Source organism: Mus pahari, chromosome 7, assembly GCF_900095145.1.
Source record: "Mus pahari chromosome 7, PAHARI_EIJ_v1.1, whole genome shotgun sequence".
NCBI classification, from domain to species: Eukaryota; Metazoa; Chordata; class Mammalia; order Rodentia; family Muridae; genus Mus; species Mus pahari.
This window is the reverse complement of record NC_034596.1, coordinates 72,718,788-72,733,508: the sequence shown is the minus strand read 5'-3', so window position 1 is coordinate 72,733,508 and position 14,721 is coordinate 72,718,788. Positions and strand designations below refer to the sequence as shown.

Genomic DNA, 14,721 nt, shown 5'->3' with positions numbered 1-14,721 from the left:
CCATCTCTACTGGAGGCTGCAATCCTCCCCTCAACTCTTCCATAAGAGTCCCCAAGCTCTATCTACTGTTTCGTTGTGGGTGTCTGAATCTGAGGAGATCACTTCTTTAATCAAAAACTTCCTCTTTAACAGTGAGAACTTGATAATATTTAATAGAGTAGTTGAAACAGCTTTCAAGTGAACAATGAAAAAGAAACTAATTCAGAATATCCTGCCAGGTACGGTGGTGTATTCCTATAACACAAATATTTAGCTGGCTGAGACAGGAGGACTGAGTTCAAGGCTCACCTGGCTATACAGTGGAACCATGTTTTAAAACACACATATTATCACTATGAGCTTTAGTAACTCATGACAGAGTGCATGAGGCTTCTTATTCTCTTGAATGAGCAACCTTCAAGGAGTTTATCTGAGCTTTTTCATATTTAAATGGAGTTGTTTTAGAAATACACCATGACAGACTTTCATTTAAAGTTTTAGTTTATAATTGTGACAGATCAGATGTGAGTAAATATAAACATGTCTTCATTAATTTTACAAATTAATAATGTAAATAAATTTAAAAATGAATAGTCAAAAACCTTTGTGACAACCTACAGTCTTCAATTTACATCCTTTTAAAAGATCCATCTATTATTCTTAGCCATAACAGTAATAGAAAAGTTGATCTATTGGATTTATGAAAGCAAGCTACTGTGGATGAATGTCTGCCAAATAATATGTTGGTAGTCTTATATAAGATATGTTCTTAAAAATATCAAAATGGGTTGTCTTGAAAAAGTCTACACCTGTTCAAATGATTCTGCTCTGAATTAGAAATCACTGTCCTGGTGTGTAGTAAATCTTTAGACTGAGATTGAAGTTTCGGGCACCTTACTGAAAAGGGAGTAACATTCATTCTTCCTTTGTATAATTTCATTAAGAATTAACACAGAGTGCTTACAAGTATACTTGACAAATAGAAAACATTCAACAAATATTAGCTGTGATAAGCATCTATGTCTAACTTTAATCTTTACAGCTCTCTAAATCTATACTCAGACTCACCTGATTTGAAGTTTGAATGTGAAATTCCTACTCTTCTGCCTGCATTGTTTTTTGTCATGCAGTATATATTTACTCTTTTGTTTACTGCTTGCATCCCTTTCCTGCTTCCATTATCCCTAACTGGGACCTAAGCTCTACTCAACATAAGCATTCATCTACAGGGTTCACTTGAGCACTCTCAATACCTACAAGGGAATCAGGAACACAGTAAAAGGATAAATGAGTATTATCCTGAGATAATGCTTCTTACTTACAAACACTGAAAACATTAAAAGTTAGTTTATATTCTGCCTCTAAAGAGTACTCTCCAAGGTTAGGCTCATGTCTGTTTTCCTCACATGATAGGACCTAGCTGTCCACACAATGCTATGACTAAATGCATGCCTGAATGAGTGCTCCCTTTGTCTAGAACTTTATCCCAATCCCCAAATAGCTGGTCCAAATTTCTTATTATTTCATGGCCACTAAGGAGCTTCCTTGATTGCCTCTGATAAAATGGCAGCACAGGCAAAAACTCAGATCAGAGCACACTTTGTACTGCTGCAAGTAGTGTCTATGCCTAGTAGACCCTATAATTGATTGATTTTAGTATTTTGCCTTACTCAGCTCAACATCAGTAAGGTGAAGAAAATGTCACATTTGTTCTAAAAAGAAAACCTGAAATATTTGTAGTATGATCAAGCCACATACCCAAGCTACAAACAGCAACAAATGTATCTGCAAATGTTTAAGAGTAGCAGAGAACAGGAACCAGCAAACCTGCTGTGGGTTTTACCCTTGAGTAAAGCTAATCTCATTAGCACAAGTGGAAACTCAGTGAAACTAACAAAGGAATGGCCCCTTTACAAAGAATGGACACCAACAGTCAGGGTTCTCCTAACTAAAAGGCCCTGCTACAGAATAGACCAACAGGAACTGATGATGATCCTCATGCCTTTCTACATATGTGAAAGACAGTTTCATGAAAGAGACTGGGAGTGGGAAAAACAAAACAAAACAAAACAAAAATGGGACAAGAGTGGAAGCTTCTATACAAACAGACTTCTTGGGTTTTGCCTCCAGCTGTGTAAGCAGTGAACTTACTTTTACATTGAAATTTCAGAGACGGATAATGGTAATATTTTTCTTTTACTATCTTATAAAAAAAACTTATCTTTATACCATCCATAAAAGACTAACTGGATTGCAGCTATAAACTAATACTGAAGTTTAACAAGCAGGAAGGCCCAAGTGAGGATACTTCAATCCCACTTACAAAGGGGAACCAAATAATCACTGGAGGCAGAGGGAGGAAGGGACCTAAGTGGGAGAGGAGAGAGGGAAGGGGAAAGGAAACAGGATCATGTGTGTGTGTGTGTGTCGCAGGGGTTGGGGGTTAAGGAGAGAAGCCCAGAAGAATGAATGGAAATATGCAGCCTCTAGGGGTGGGACATGGGAGGACCATCTAGAAAGTACTAGAGACCTGGGAGAGAGACTCTTAGGATTCAATGGGGGTGACCTTAGCCAAAATGTCCAATACTGGGGAGAGAGAACTCAAAGAGTTCACCTCCAGTAGATAGACAAGATCTCAAGTGGATGGGATTACCAACTCACACTCAAAATTTCTGACCCAGGATTGTTCCCCTCTATTGTTCTACAAAAATAGAGAAGGGACTGAAGGAAAGGTAGTCCAGTGACCAGCCCAACTTGGAATCCATTTCATGGGTGCACACCAAGGCCTGACACTATTACTGATGCTATAATGTGGTTATAGATGGGAGCCTAGCATGGCTGTACCCTGAGTGGCCCTACCAGCAGCTGACTAAGACAGATGCAGATACTTACATCCAACCAATGGGACCCCTATGGTTGAATTAGGGGAAGGATTGAAGAAGCTGAAGAGGAGGGAGACCCCATAGGAAGACCAACAGTCTCAACTAACCCAGACCCCTCAGGGCTCCCAGAGACTGAGCTACCAACCAGGCAGCATACACAGGCTGGTCTGAGGCTCGAAGCACATATATAGTAGAGGACTGCCTGGCTTGGCTTCACTGGGAGAAGATGCACCTAATCCTTGAGACTTGATGCCTCAGGGAAGGGGCATGCCTGGTGGGGAGGGCACCCTCTCAGGGGCAGGGGGAGAAGGAATGGGATGAAGAACTGTAGGGTGGGGGACCAAAAGGGGGTAAAAGTTAGAACGTAAATAAATAAAATAATTTAAAAAAACAGGTAAAAAATGAAAAAAACACTCATTGATGATTTATTTTCATTTCACTATAGCTACACTATATAAAATGTCAGAAAACTTTTCTCTCTACTAATTGCAAAGAACCTAATGTTAGGAAAAGCTGATTTAGAATGCTTAGCAATGAACAACCTATATATGTAAATATATTATCTGGGACTTTTTTGAACTGTCTCACCATATTATCCAGGCTTGGTGTGAACTCACTATGTAGTTTACACTGGCCTCAAATAATGACCTCCCTGCCTCAGTACTCCAATATCCTAACTATTGGGAGCTTTATCTTCAAAGTTCATCCTTTGTCCGAGCTTTTCCTGACTTAGAAAACAGCAGCTGATGGACAAGTTTGGTAGTTCTTAGCTCTCTGATTGCCAGTGACTCAGTGATTTTAAATTCTCTAATGTAAATTATTTAAGAGAGGTATGGATGGTATCTCAGCAATGGCTGCTACAGTTACTGGGAAGCCAGTGCTAAGATCTCATAGATGAACTCTGTCTCCGCCTAAAGAAACATGAAGTGTGATGCCAAGTGACAGAGGATTAACAGTACATCTGCACATAAAGCGAGACAGATAACGCTCATCTTGACATCCTTTTCAGATAAACTACCTATTCTTTAGATAAAGAAGGGAAGAAAAAGGCTTCCCTTCTTTCTTGAGTGAAGTCTGTGCATCATTTAAATTTAAAATTTCATCTAACTCTTCTTAAAGTAGAACATTCTTACAATATTACCTTGGACATGATATACCTGTTGCAGGGTAAATGAATGCTTTTGGTTACTTATAAAAAAGAATAGTAAAGGTTTTATAATTTGCTTACATAGCAAAACCCATCATAAGAGGTCTAAAGAGAGTTAATTCAGAATGGAGAATATTTAAGTAAAAAAATGAAGAGAGATGGCAGTTAAATTCCTGGTTAATATATTAGCAATGACTTGGGAAACTAAACTGAAAGGATTTCCAAAGAGGTAAAATATACATAAAGTACTACCACTGATTTTATAGTAGAACACAGAGAAAACAGCTTCCTGGACCACTATAGGGAAGGGTTAAAGGTGCTGAGGAAAAAGGAAATTCAGGTTTTACTATTTCCACAGTAAAGGAGATATTGCTACCTGTACTAAAGTGGTTGCTCAGCATAAAAATGTCATGCGTGGGACTGGATCAATGCTGTAAAATGTTTATATCCTTTTATGTAAATAGTTCAAAGTCTGGAAACCCAGATTGAGGAAATAATATAGGAATTTTTAGACATACTTTGTATCACTATTTATAGTAGTAAAACACTGAAAATGACCTAACAATCCAGTATTAGGAAAATGCTAGCTCAAGTCATCAACAGCAGATTCACCCAGTGGGTATACAGTCGAGTCATTAAACATGGTGTTTATACATCATCACTGGACATTGAATAAAGGTGTGGTCTAAGCCAAAGGAGCCCTAAACAGAGCAGCAGCACTCTACTTCTCTCAGCTGAGACTTCTCTTAAGAGGTTACAACAATTATAAAGCTGGCGTGTACCTACAAGGTGAATTCAAGGATAGTCTGGGCTACATAGCCAAGTCTCATCAGAACTCAACTAAGTAATTATTATTATCAGTTATAAATGTTAAATCAATGAAATACACAAAGTAAGTGTCAAAGATCAGAGGCAGAGATAGTTATAATACAATAATTTCTGGAAACTTTATACCCCTCATTCAACACTGGAAAGTTCTAGACAGAAGAATCAATTAACAGAAGAACAAGAAAACGGAAGGACTGGAGAGACCACTCTGCTGTTAAAGCATTTGCTCCTCCTTCACAGAACCTGAATGCAGTTCCTACATCCACACCGGGGGACTCAGGACAAGTCTGTAACTTCAGCTACAAGGAATCTAACCCATTCTTCTGGACTCTGTGGAAACCCACACATATGTTGTGCACACACACACATACACATCTTAAAAACAAAACACGGAGTTGGACTATGCTTCAGACCAAACCTACCTAACATATTTATAGTGCCTTTTGTTAAAACTCCACAGAATAGATGTTCTCAAATGCATACGAAACATTCTTCTGAAAAAGCTTTATGTTGGGCATAAAACAAGTAGGTTTTTTTTTTTTTCTGCACACAATGGTATTTAATAGATAGGAGTTACAGAAGTCTTGAAGAACTCACAGATGCATACAAATTAAACAAAATATTCTTGAAACAAAGGGTAAAAGAAGAAGTCCAAAATACCTTGAAGCAAATATGGGAACACAGTAGGGCAAAATGGCCAGAAGCAGTCCTGAGAGGGAGGCTCACAGCAATAAACCACACCAACAGAGAGAGAAGCTCTCAAACAGACAAACTCACATTGTAGCTCAAAAAATGAGAATAAGAACAATCCAAGGTAAACTAAGAAGAAGGAAACAACTAGAACATAAACATCTAAGACATAAAAAATAGAGGTTTTAAAAAAAATATTGAAAGGATTATAAATATTAAGGTTTGAGTTTTTGATTTATGAAGAAACAAAAGAAAATTCAAACAAATTCAGGAAGGGAGGGGAAACATAAACCTGCCCATGAGACTTCTCAGTGAGTAAAGGAGCTGACACATAAGCCTGATGACCTGAGTCAGATCTCGGGATGTCAAGTATATGTGCAAGTTGGAAACTGTCTTTGACCTCCACGTGGAAGCTGTGGTGGATGTGCTAAAACACACACATCACACACATCTTCTTCTACTACTACTACTACTACTACTACTAGTGCTGCTGCTGCCGCCACCACCACGGCCATCGCCAGAGCTGCCGCCACCACCACCAATACCAACAATAATTATCTGTCACCATTAATACTAATAGCATGGAAATACAAAACAAAACAATCAACCATGAAACTACTATGAAAAAATTGGGTAATCTACAAGATATAGATGATTTAAAAAAATATCAACTCATCAAGACTAAATAAAGAAATTCAGAGAATACTAAACAGAACAATACCAAGTAAGGACATTGAATCAGTAATAAAAATCAAAGTTTCACTGCTAAGTTCTACCAATATTTAAAGACAGAATTCCAGCTTTCTAAATATTTTGTTTATTTGTTTTCAAGACAGGGAATCATCACACAGCACAGGATGGCCTGGAACACACTTAACTTTTGAGTGCCATAGCTGGGTATTTTTCTGTTTAATGAGGTCAGCAATACCTTAATAGCAAAGCCACTAAAACCATTATAAGAAACTCATACAGCAATATTCCCAATGAACAGAGATACAACTTCTATAAAATACTAGCACATTAAATTCCACAGCACATTTTAAAAATATGATCAGCCAGGTGTGGTGGCACACACCTTTAATCCCAGCACTCAGGAGACAGAGGCAGGTGGATTTCTGAGTTTGAGGCCAGCCTGGTCTACAAAGTGAGTTCCAGGACAGCCAGGGCTATACAGAGAAACCCTGTCTCAAAAAACCAAAAAAGAAAGAAAGAAAAAAACAAAACAAAACAACCCCCCCAAACAACAAAAAACCAAAACCAAAACAAACAAACAACCCCCCCAAAAAACAAAAACAAAAAATAAAAATATAATCAGATGAAATTTGTTCTAAGGAAACAAGGGTGGCCCATCCCACAACAGTCAGTAAACATGACCCATTGCAATAAGGACGAACAGCAATAAAAACCCCACATGACTATCTCAATTGATAGAGACAAAATATTTGACAAGATTCAACACCTGTTCATTCATGGTAAAGCCTTCAAAAGATAAGTATAAGAATATATGTCAGCATAAGATAGACCATAGATGACAAGCCCACAAATGACATCATACTAAACAGTGGAAGGTTGGCAATTTCTCCTCTAAGATTTAAAAAAAAAAAAAAAAAGGTGAAGGCAGGAGGATTACAAATTTCAGGTTGGGTTACAACTGGCACTCTGCCACAAAGGTACTCAAACATGAAAGGAATATGTGAAATATCTGTTTGCTGATGGTATGGCCTTATAGTTAGAAAAACCCAAGAGCCCATTAAAAGTCTTAAAACTGATTGATAAATCAGGTAAAGTTACAGGTTATAAAAATAAACATACCAAATATCCCCAAACCAGTAGTATTTCTATATGCTAGCAAACTAACCCAAAATGAAATTAAGAAGCCAATCTCATCTGTAATAGAACCAAATAAAATACGTGAGAGTGAATTTTAGCCAAGTAGGTGGAAGATCTGCATGTTAATAAGTATGAAGTACTGATGAACAAACCTAAAGACTTGAAGAAGTATAAAACTCAATAAACTGTTAAAAGTTTCTTTATTCAACATGACCAGCAGATTCAATGCAATTCCTAACAAAATTCCAATTTCATTTTCCACAGTAGAGAAGCAGCCTACCTACAACCTATATAGAATCAGAAAAGGTCTAAATCTCTAAAAGCAATCTTGAGCAAAATTCACCAACCTGGAAGTCTCATATTCCCTGATTTCAAATCTGTGTGTTACACATCTGCTGTAATCAGAATAATGTAGTTCTGGCATGAAAACAGATACAATGATTAGGGAAATGGAAAGCTGCAAAATAAACCAAAGGATCTATGGTCTGATTTCCTAGAACATCTGATAGAGAAAGGACAGACTGTCTAATAAATATAGTATTAGGAATACTGAATATCCACAGACAGAAACATGAAAATAGACTCCTGTCTTACACCAAGTTGAAAACAAAAAACTAACTCAAAACGGATAAAAGATTTCAGTGTAGCCTGGAGACTGCAAACTATTTCAATGACACCCGGAGAAAGCTCTGTGAAACTGGTTTAGGCAATGATATCATAGGCAAGACTCTAAAACCACAGGTAACAAGAGAAAAAAATCAGCAAGTAGGACTTCTTCAAACTAAAATGTTGCTGCAAAGCAAATGCACTGTAGAGGCAACAACCTACTGGGGAAATGTGTCATGCCATGTAGCTGATAGGGCTAATTTCTAAACTATATATGGAAAAGAATATGAAAAGTGTTCATCGTTTCTGAGCACCAGGAAAATGCAAATTAAAACCACAATGAGTGATCATCTTGCACCCTTCAGAATGGCTGTTAACAAAAAGACAGAGAGTACTAAGTGTCACTCAGGCTGTGGTACAAAGGAATCTTTGATACACTGTGGGGACAGCATAAACAAGTATTACCTTAAAGGATGGAACTGGCTCAAAACTAAAAAACCCAGAATTACCACATGACCCAGCAATTCTATTTGAGGCCATATATACAAAATAGCTGAAGTCAGTATCAAAGAAATCTCTCCACCCCCCATCCTCACTTCAGGAGCCAAGATATGGAAGCACCTTAGATGCCCAAGGACAAAATCTCTCTCTCTCTCTCTCTCTCTCTCTCTCTCTCTCTCTCTCTCTCTCTCTCTCTCACACACACACACACACACACAATGTTTATAAAGTGATAGGTGTTAATTAGCTTGACTCTTTCTACAACACTGTATCCCACAAACATACAGAGTTGTTAGAAATAAATAAGCAAATAGACTTGAATGACCTAAGAAGATAAATTAAATGTTATATTAAGTGAATCCTAACTATTTTTAAAAAATGTGACTAGGGCTAGGAGGTCAGTTGTTAGTGTGATTGCCAAGAAGCCCTGGATTTAATTTCTAGCAACAGAGAAACTGGATGTGGTAGCATGGGCTTGAAATTCTAGTACTGGGTGGGGGAAAGGGGGGATAGAAACAGAAGAATCGTAAGTCCAAAGTCGGAAGAGCCTCACACTCATTGGGCATTAAGGGTTCTTAAAACACAGGGTCGTTTCAGTTGAGCACTTGGAGTGCCCTCGAGTGAGATCTGTGAGCAGCTACCATGTCAATCTTCACCCCCACCAACCAGATCCAACTAACCAATGTGGCTGTGGTACGGATGAAGCGGGGAGGGAAGCGCTTTGAAATCGCCTGTTATGAAAACAAGGTCATCGGCTGGCAGAGTGGCATGGAAAAAGACCTTGATGAAGTTCTGCAGACCCATTCAGTGTTTGTAAAAGTTTCCAAAGGTCAGGTTGCCAAGAAGGAAAACCTCATCAGTGCATTTGGGACAGACGACCAGACTGAAATCTGCAAGCAGATTTTGACTAAAGGAGAAGTTCAAGTGTCAGATAAAGAACGGCACACACAGCTGGATCAGATGTTTAGGGATATTGCCACCATTGTGGCAGACAAGTGTGAAACAAAGAGAAACAAAGAGACCTTACAGCGTTATCCTCATCGAGAGAGCCATGAAGGACACCCACTACTCTGTCAAACCCACCAAGAGTACAAAGCAGCAGGCTTTGGAAGTGATAAAGCAGCTGAAAGAGAAGATGAAGATAGAGCGGGCCCACATCTGATTGAGCTTCATCCTGCCAGTGAACGAAGGAAAAGCTGAAGCCACTGATGAAGGTGGTGGAGACTGAGGACTACAGTCAGCAACTGGAGATTGTGTGCCTCATTGACCCAGGCTGCTTCAGAGAAATTGATGAGCTAATAAAAATGAAACGAAAGGCAAGGGTTCTCTGGAAGTTCTGTCTGAAGGACGTGGAGGAAGGAGATGAGAAGTTTGAATGACACCTTCTGGCCCCTCAGCTGGAGCATGACTGACCTCAGACTACTGTTCCTGACAGCAGCAGCAGCTCATTCTGTGACCTGCCAAAAGCCCTGCTCAAGTGACGTGCCACTTCCCATCCTGGGTATTTTTGTTGTCAATTGGGGTTTCCAGCAAAAATGAAAAATAACCCAAAATAGAGAGTCCAGAGCAGCTGTTCACTGCTGGGTCTGCCTTTCTAGTTCCAAGGGGGACCAGAGACAGCACTGGTGGATAAGAAGGTAGAGTTAGTATGTAAGAGATCATTGGAGAGAGCTCTGTTTAACAAAAGGGGTACACCTGCTGGAAAAGAAGATGGGGTGTTTCTGCATAATGAAGTCCAGGTCTGGGTGTGAGCGGGAGAGAGAACTGGTTTCCTCCCAATAGACTAGGGAGAATTAGACTTTCTAATTTTCAACAAACAAACACGGTACCAAAACTGACTTGGATTATTCTTGGGAAAATATATACAGTCATTTAATACTAATTCTTAAAGGTTTATAACATATGTTAGTATAGTTAAAAGTATATGTAATCAATAAAACTTATTTTTATTAAAAAAAAAAAAAAAGAATTTCAAAGTCATCCTCAGTTACCATTGTGAGTTTGAGGTCAACCTGGGCCACATGAGACTCCATCTCAAAAATCAGAACCAAAATGTGACTACACAAATTTCTGAGAGGAAAATGCCATTATTTAAACAATGGCTGTCACGGGGCAATGTGACCGTGGGGAGTACTTTTCCTTTATTATCGTATTTATAAACTTCTATATCTTCTAATGGACACAAATTACTTTGCCAATCAAGGGAAGAAAAAAGTTGTGATGCATTCAATAATATGTCAAAGAGTAGACAAAATTAACATCCTTTCTTTAATCAACTTACACATTGAGTCTAGTGTTTTAAAATGAATGAGCACTGCATATCTGAACTGAAAACTGCTTTAGAGGTTTTGCTCAGGGGTCACTTAATGTATAGTTCTTATATTAACTTAGTTTTATATTTGGCTGATGAGTTTCTTCGCTCAACCACTTGAGGAAACAGCTGCATTTTAGGCCTTATTCTAAATGTTTTTTTTTCCTACCCACAACTAACAGGGGGGTGAAAGAGAGAAAGACCGACCAAGCAGTGTTATTAAATAGGAAAATAGTTTAAACAATTAACTGTTGACAGAATGTTCTCAAATGGATGGTATTTAAATAAACAATTCAGCATTTACTGGGCCTATACCAGAGTTAGGTACTGCATTAAAAGTATATGTATTGAAGGAGAGTGGTGCACAGGTATTCAACCACATCACAAGAACATGCAGAGGAGAGATACATCCTATTCAAAGCTTAGAGATGATTTCTGGAAAGGTATCTGAGCAAAGCTAAAACTATTTGTCTCTCTTCCTTTAATTTCATATATACTTAATGTATCTTTTACTTATTGAGCCAGATCATCTGAGAAGAAATTTACAATTTGGATCAAGGGTTTGTCTGTGTGTTTCTTAATATTCCGCTGACCCTACAGCAGTATTATTCACACAATATTCTCGTTATCTCTTCTATTCCTAGGATGGGAATTCCTTAACAACAGAGTGTATCGTGGTCATATGGTGATTACTTATGTCTAAGGAAAGAAGTTTCAGAGTGAGACGGACCTCACTAGCATTTTAATCTAGAATGCCCCAGTCTTCAGAAGTGTGAGGCATAAACTGTTGATTAAGCCCCAGTCTATGAAATTTTGTTATGGCAACTCCAGGGTGTTACAAGAGAATTTGGTATCAAGAAGTATGGTAATGTGTTTGATGATGACTGCTGGTGATGTTACTCAAATTGATAGTCTAATTTCCTTTCAATTTCTTATTACAGTACATCAGGTATGGCAAAAAGGTATGGCTTGTTTAGACTAAGACTTGTACAATTACATATTCTTTTAATTTTGGAACCCATTACTTAGCAACAAGAAGAATCACAAGTTCATAGATTAAGGATTCTTTTCGACTAAAAGAAATTATCCCACTACAGAGCCACAAGTTGGTCTAACTTACTTTGTCTTTGCCTCCTTTAACAAAGTAGGGTCATCAGTAGCCAGATATACTCTTTTTTTATCCACTTGCATTCTGCGTGCGAGAAGCTGAAAATGTTCTTCAACGTGTACCATGTACTCCTCGATGGGATGGAAGGCTGCTTCTGTTCCCACTTTGTCTGTGCGTCTGACATGGACTCTGGGGAGAGGTGGAGAGCATGCTGATAATGTACTGGTACTCATTTAGTACCCTTAGTCACGATGGCATATTAAACCAATTTTTCATTTATTCTTACCATTAGAAAAATAAAATCATTTTGAAACATTTCACAACTACTTAAAATATAGTTTGCATGCTGAATAGTACAGGACAATATGAAAGGCAAGTAAAGGTCTTGAGAAATACCTTTCCACAGAAAAAGCAATTGGCATATCAAGAATATATGGGAGCCTGGAAGCAAGATACTCACCATTAAAAAAATAGATTTGTTTTAAAACACATTTAAGTTTTAAGGTTTTCAAGACTAAAATCATAGCCAGATTCACAGCTTAAAAATACTGTCTGTAACATTCTGATGCCAAGGCTTATCTATCATTTTTTTTCTTTCATTTTACCCAGTACAGTTACTATAACTTCAGTTCATCACATTTAAAGTCATGTAAGGAAACAGACTCATATGAACTTTCCCTACAGTTAAAACGGGCAAGCCTTTAAAAGATATGTTCATGAAGCCATTACAGCCTGGTGTGTGTGTGTGTGTGTGTGTGTGTGTGTTCTCTATCAAATGCAAACAGAAACAGATCTCATTTGTTGCACTGAGGAAAAAACCCACAATGTTATTAAATGAGTGTTATTAAATGACACAGACTTATACTGTCCTACAATGGCAAGTCACTGACTGCCAGCATTCTCCCAAGTCACTGACTACTATCATTCTCCCAAGTCACTGACTGCCAGCATTCTCCCAAGTCACTGACTGCCAGCATTCTCCCTGCATCTCAGTTTTGCCGAAGGCCAGGGCTGTGTCTTGGATCTGAGTGAGGGCAGGAGTACACTGGGGTAGCTGTCATCTTCAGGCTGTTGTTTTCTTTGCATCTAGACTATAGTCCAGATGTGGATTTGATCAGAGGAACATCTATTCTGTCATCTTTTCTTTCCTACATTCTTCTTAATCACTGTTTCTCTCAGGAGATTGGACCTGTTTCATGTGCTCTGTACAAATGAAGTAGGGCAGGGAGAATTCACTACTCTGAATTTCAATGAAGTTTCAGGGAATGAACACTATTTAATATTCTGAGTTCAATATGTATTTCCTTTAGCTCTAACATTTAGAATAGGGGTCAGTAATTACATAGAAAGATTAAGAGATGAAGAAAGATGTAGAGTAGGAAATATGAAAATAAAACAAAGAGCTTCATTAAAAACAAGAGGGAGAGACAAAGGAAGAGGAGCATAGCAGAAGGGCACACTGAGCCAGTCTGCTCTGTCGCCCTACGTGCACAAAGAAGGACAGTCTCTAGGGTCTGGAACCTTGGTTCTTTAGTGGAACCATGACTATTAAATTATATAAAATTTACAGTAAAGGGCAAACAGGTACAACTACTGCTATACATTATTGTATGAGAGGGGAAAATAGATTCTTACCCAATAACTGGATGTTTGAAGCCAAGCTTCTTGGTGGCTTCTTCTATTTCCTTTTCCAGCCAAGGCTGTGGACGAATCAAGTATTTGACAAACTGGGACACCCACCACACTGCAGGGTCACCATGGACTCTTAGGAGTCGATCTGCAAGGTCTTCTGGAACAGCCAGTGGTAAGTAAGGAGGCCGAGGATGGAGGCTGTCTACAATGGGGAGCTCGACCACTTGAATGTTTTTGTCATTTACTTCACCTAAGGGAACATCAAAACACATTGTGACTACACTACACTTCTCACATATTTACCACACAACCCGACTCACTTGGAGTAGTGTTACCTTCATAGCAACTCTAAGGAAATATTTTTTTTACTTTATGGTGGAAGTCAGGAAATATGCCTACAGTACCAGAGCAAGAGTACAGAACAGAGCTGAGCACGCCTCTCAAGTGTGAGGCCTTTCTAACAACAACTACCACCCAGTCATATTATCACTTTATACTTCAAGTTAGGACAGTAACCAGCATCTAAAGTATTTATCAGCCAAATGGTTGACAGATATGATGCTACTAAGTTTATGTTCTCTGTTTCTTTCTTTTGTTATTACATACTAAATATCCTAGAACTTCTAGCATGTTATTATAGTTAATGGTTCTTGCATTTCTTTTGTAACAGACACTAAAATAACAAAGGATTACAATTATAAATCAAGTCATCTGTATCTTTTGTAGAAAAACAATAGACAACTAAAATATTTTTCTGGGCTAAGTTAGACTTTGTATATATTCAATTATATTAACAGAAACTTGTTCCTTACTTATCTCAATAGTAAAGTTCAGAGATTAAGTAATCATTTATGACTGCTTTCAAAATTCATCATTGCTATTTCTGTACTACTAAGTTTATAATGCAGTGATTAAAAAAAACCCACAATTGATAGTACACCCAGATTTTACACACTAAAGGTTGGCCAGTAGTAAGTAGAAGATTAAAATACTACACAAAAAATTGTACTGAGTTACAATTTTAATAACAGAAATATAAGCATAAATATACAAAATAATCCCAGTTAAGATGTCATAATCACAAGATAATTAGGGAAACAATATACTTCTAAAGAATAAGCCTATAAACTGTATCTACCAATATGAAACATAACTTCTCTCTCTCTCTCTCTCTCTCTCTCTCTCTCTCTCTCTCTCTCTCTCTCTC

General features: G+C 38.0%; 1 protein-coding gene and 1 pseudogene across 5 annotated transcripts in view; one reads left to right on the top strand and one right to left on the bottom strand.

Annotated features, from left to right (window-relative positions):
• Fut8 (fucosyltransferase 8) overlaps positions 1 to 14,721 on the bottom strand; it is a 290,411-nt gene that overhangs the window by 14,372 nt on the left and 261,318 nt on the right. For all 5 annotated transcript variants that reach the window (XM_029540852.1, XM_029540853.1, XM_021201869.2 and 2 more), the window contains exons 9-10: positions 13,518 to 13,764; positions 11,895 to 12,071 (exon numbers count right to left, since the gene is read on the bottom strand). In XM_029540852.1, coding sequence (XP_029396712.1) covers positions 11,895 to 12,071; positions 13,518 to 13,764 — 424 coding nt within the window. The remainder of the gene's footprint in view (positions 1 to 11,894; positions 12,072 to 13,517; positions 13,765 to 14,721) is intronic.
• Positions 9,106 to 9,842, top strand: LOC110324363 (annotated as a pseudogene).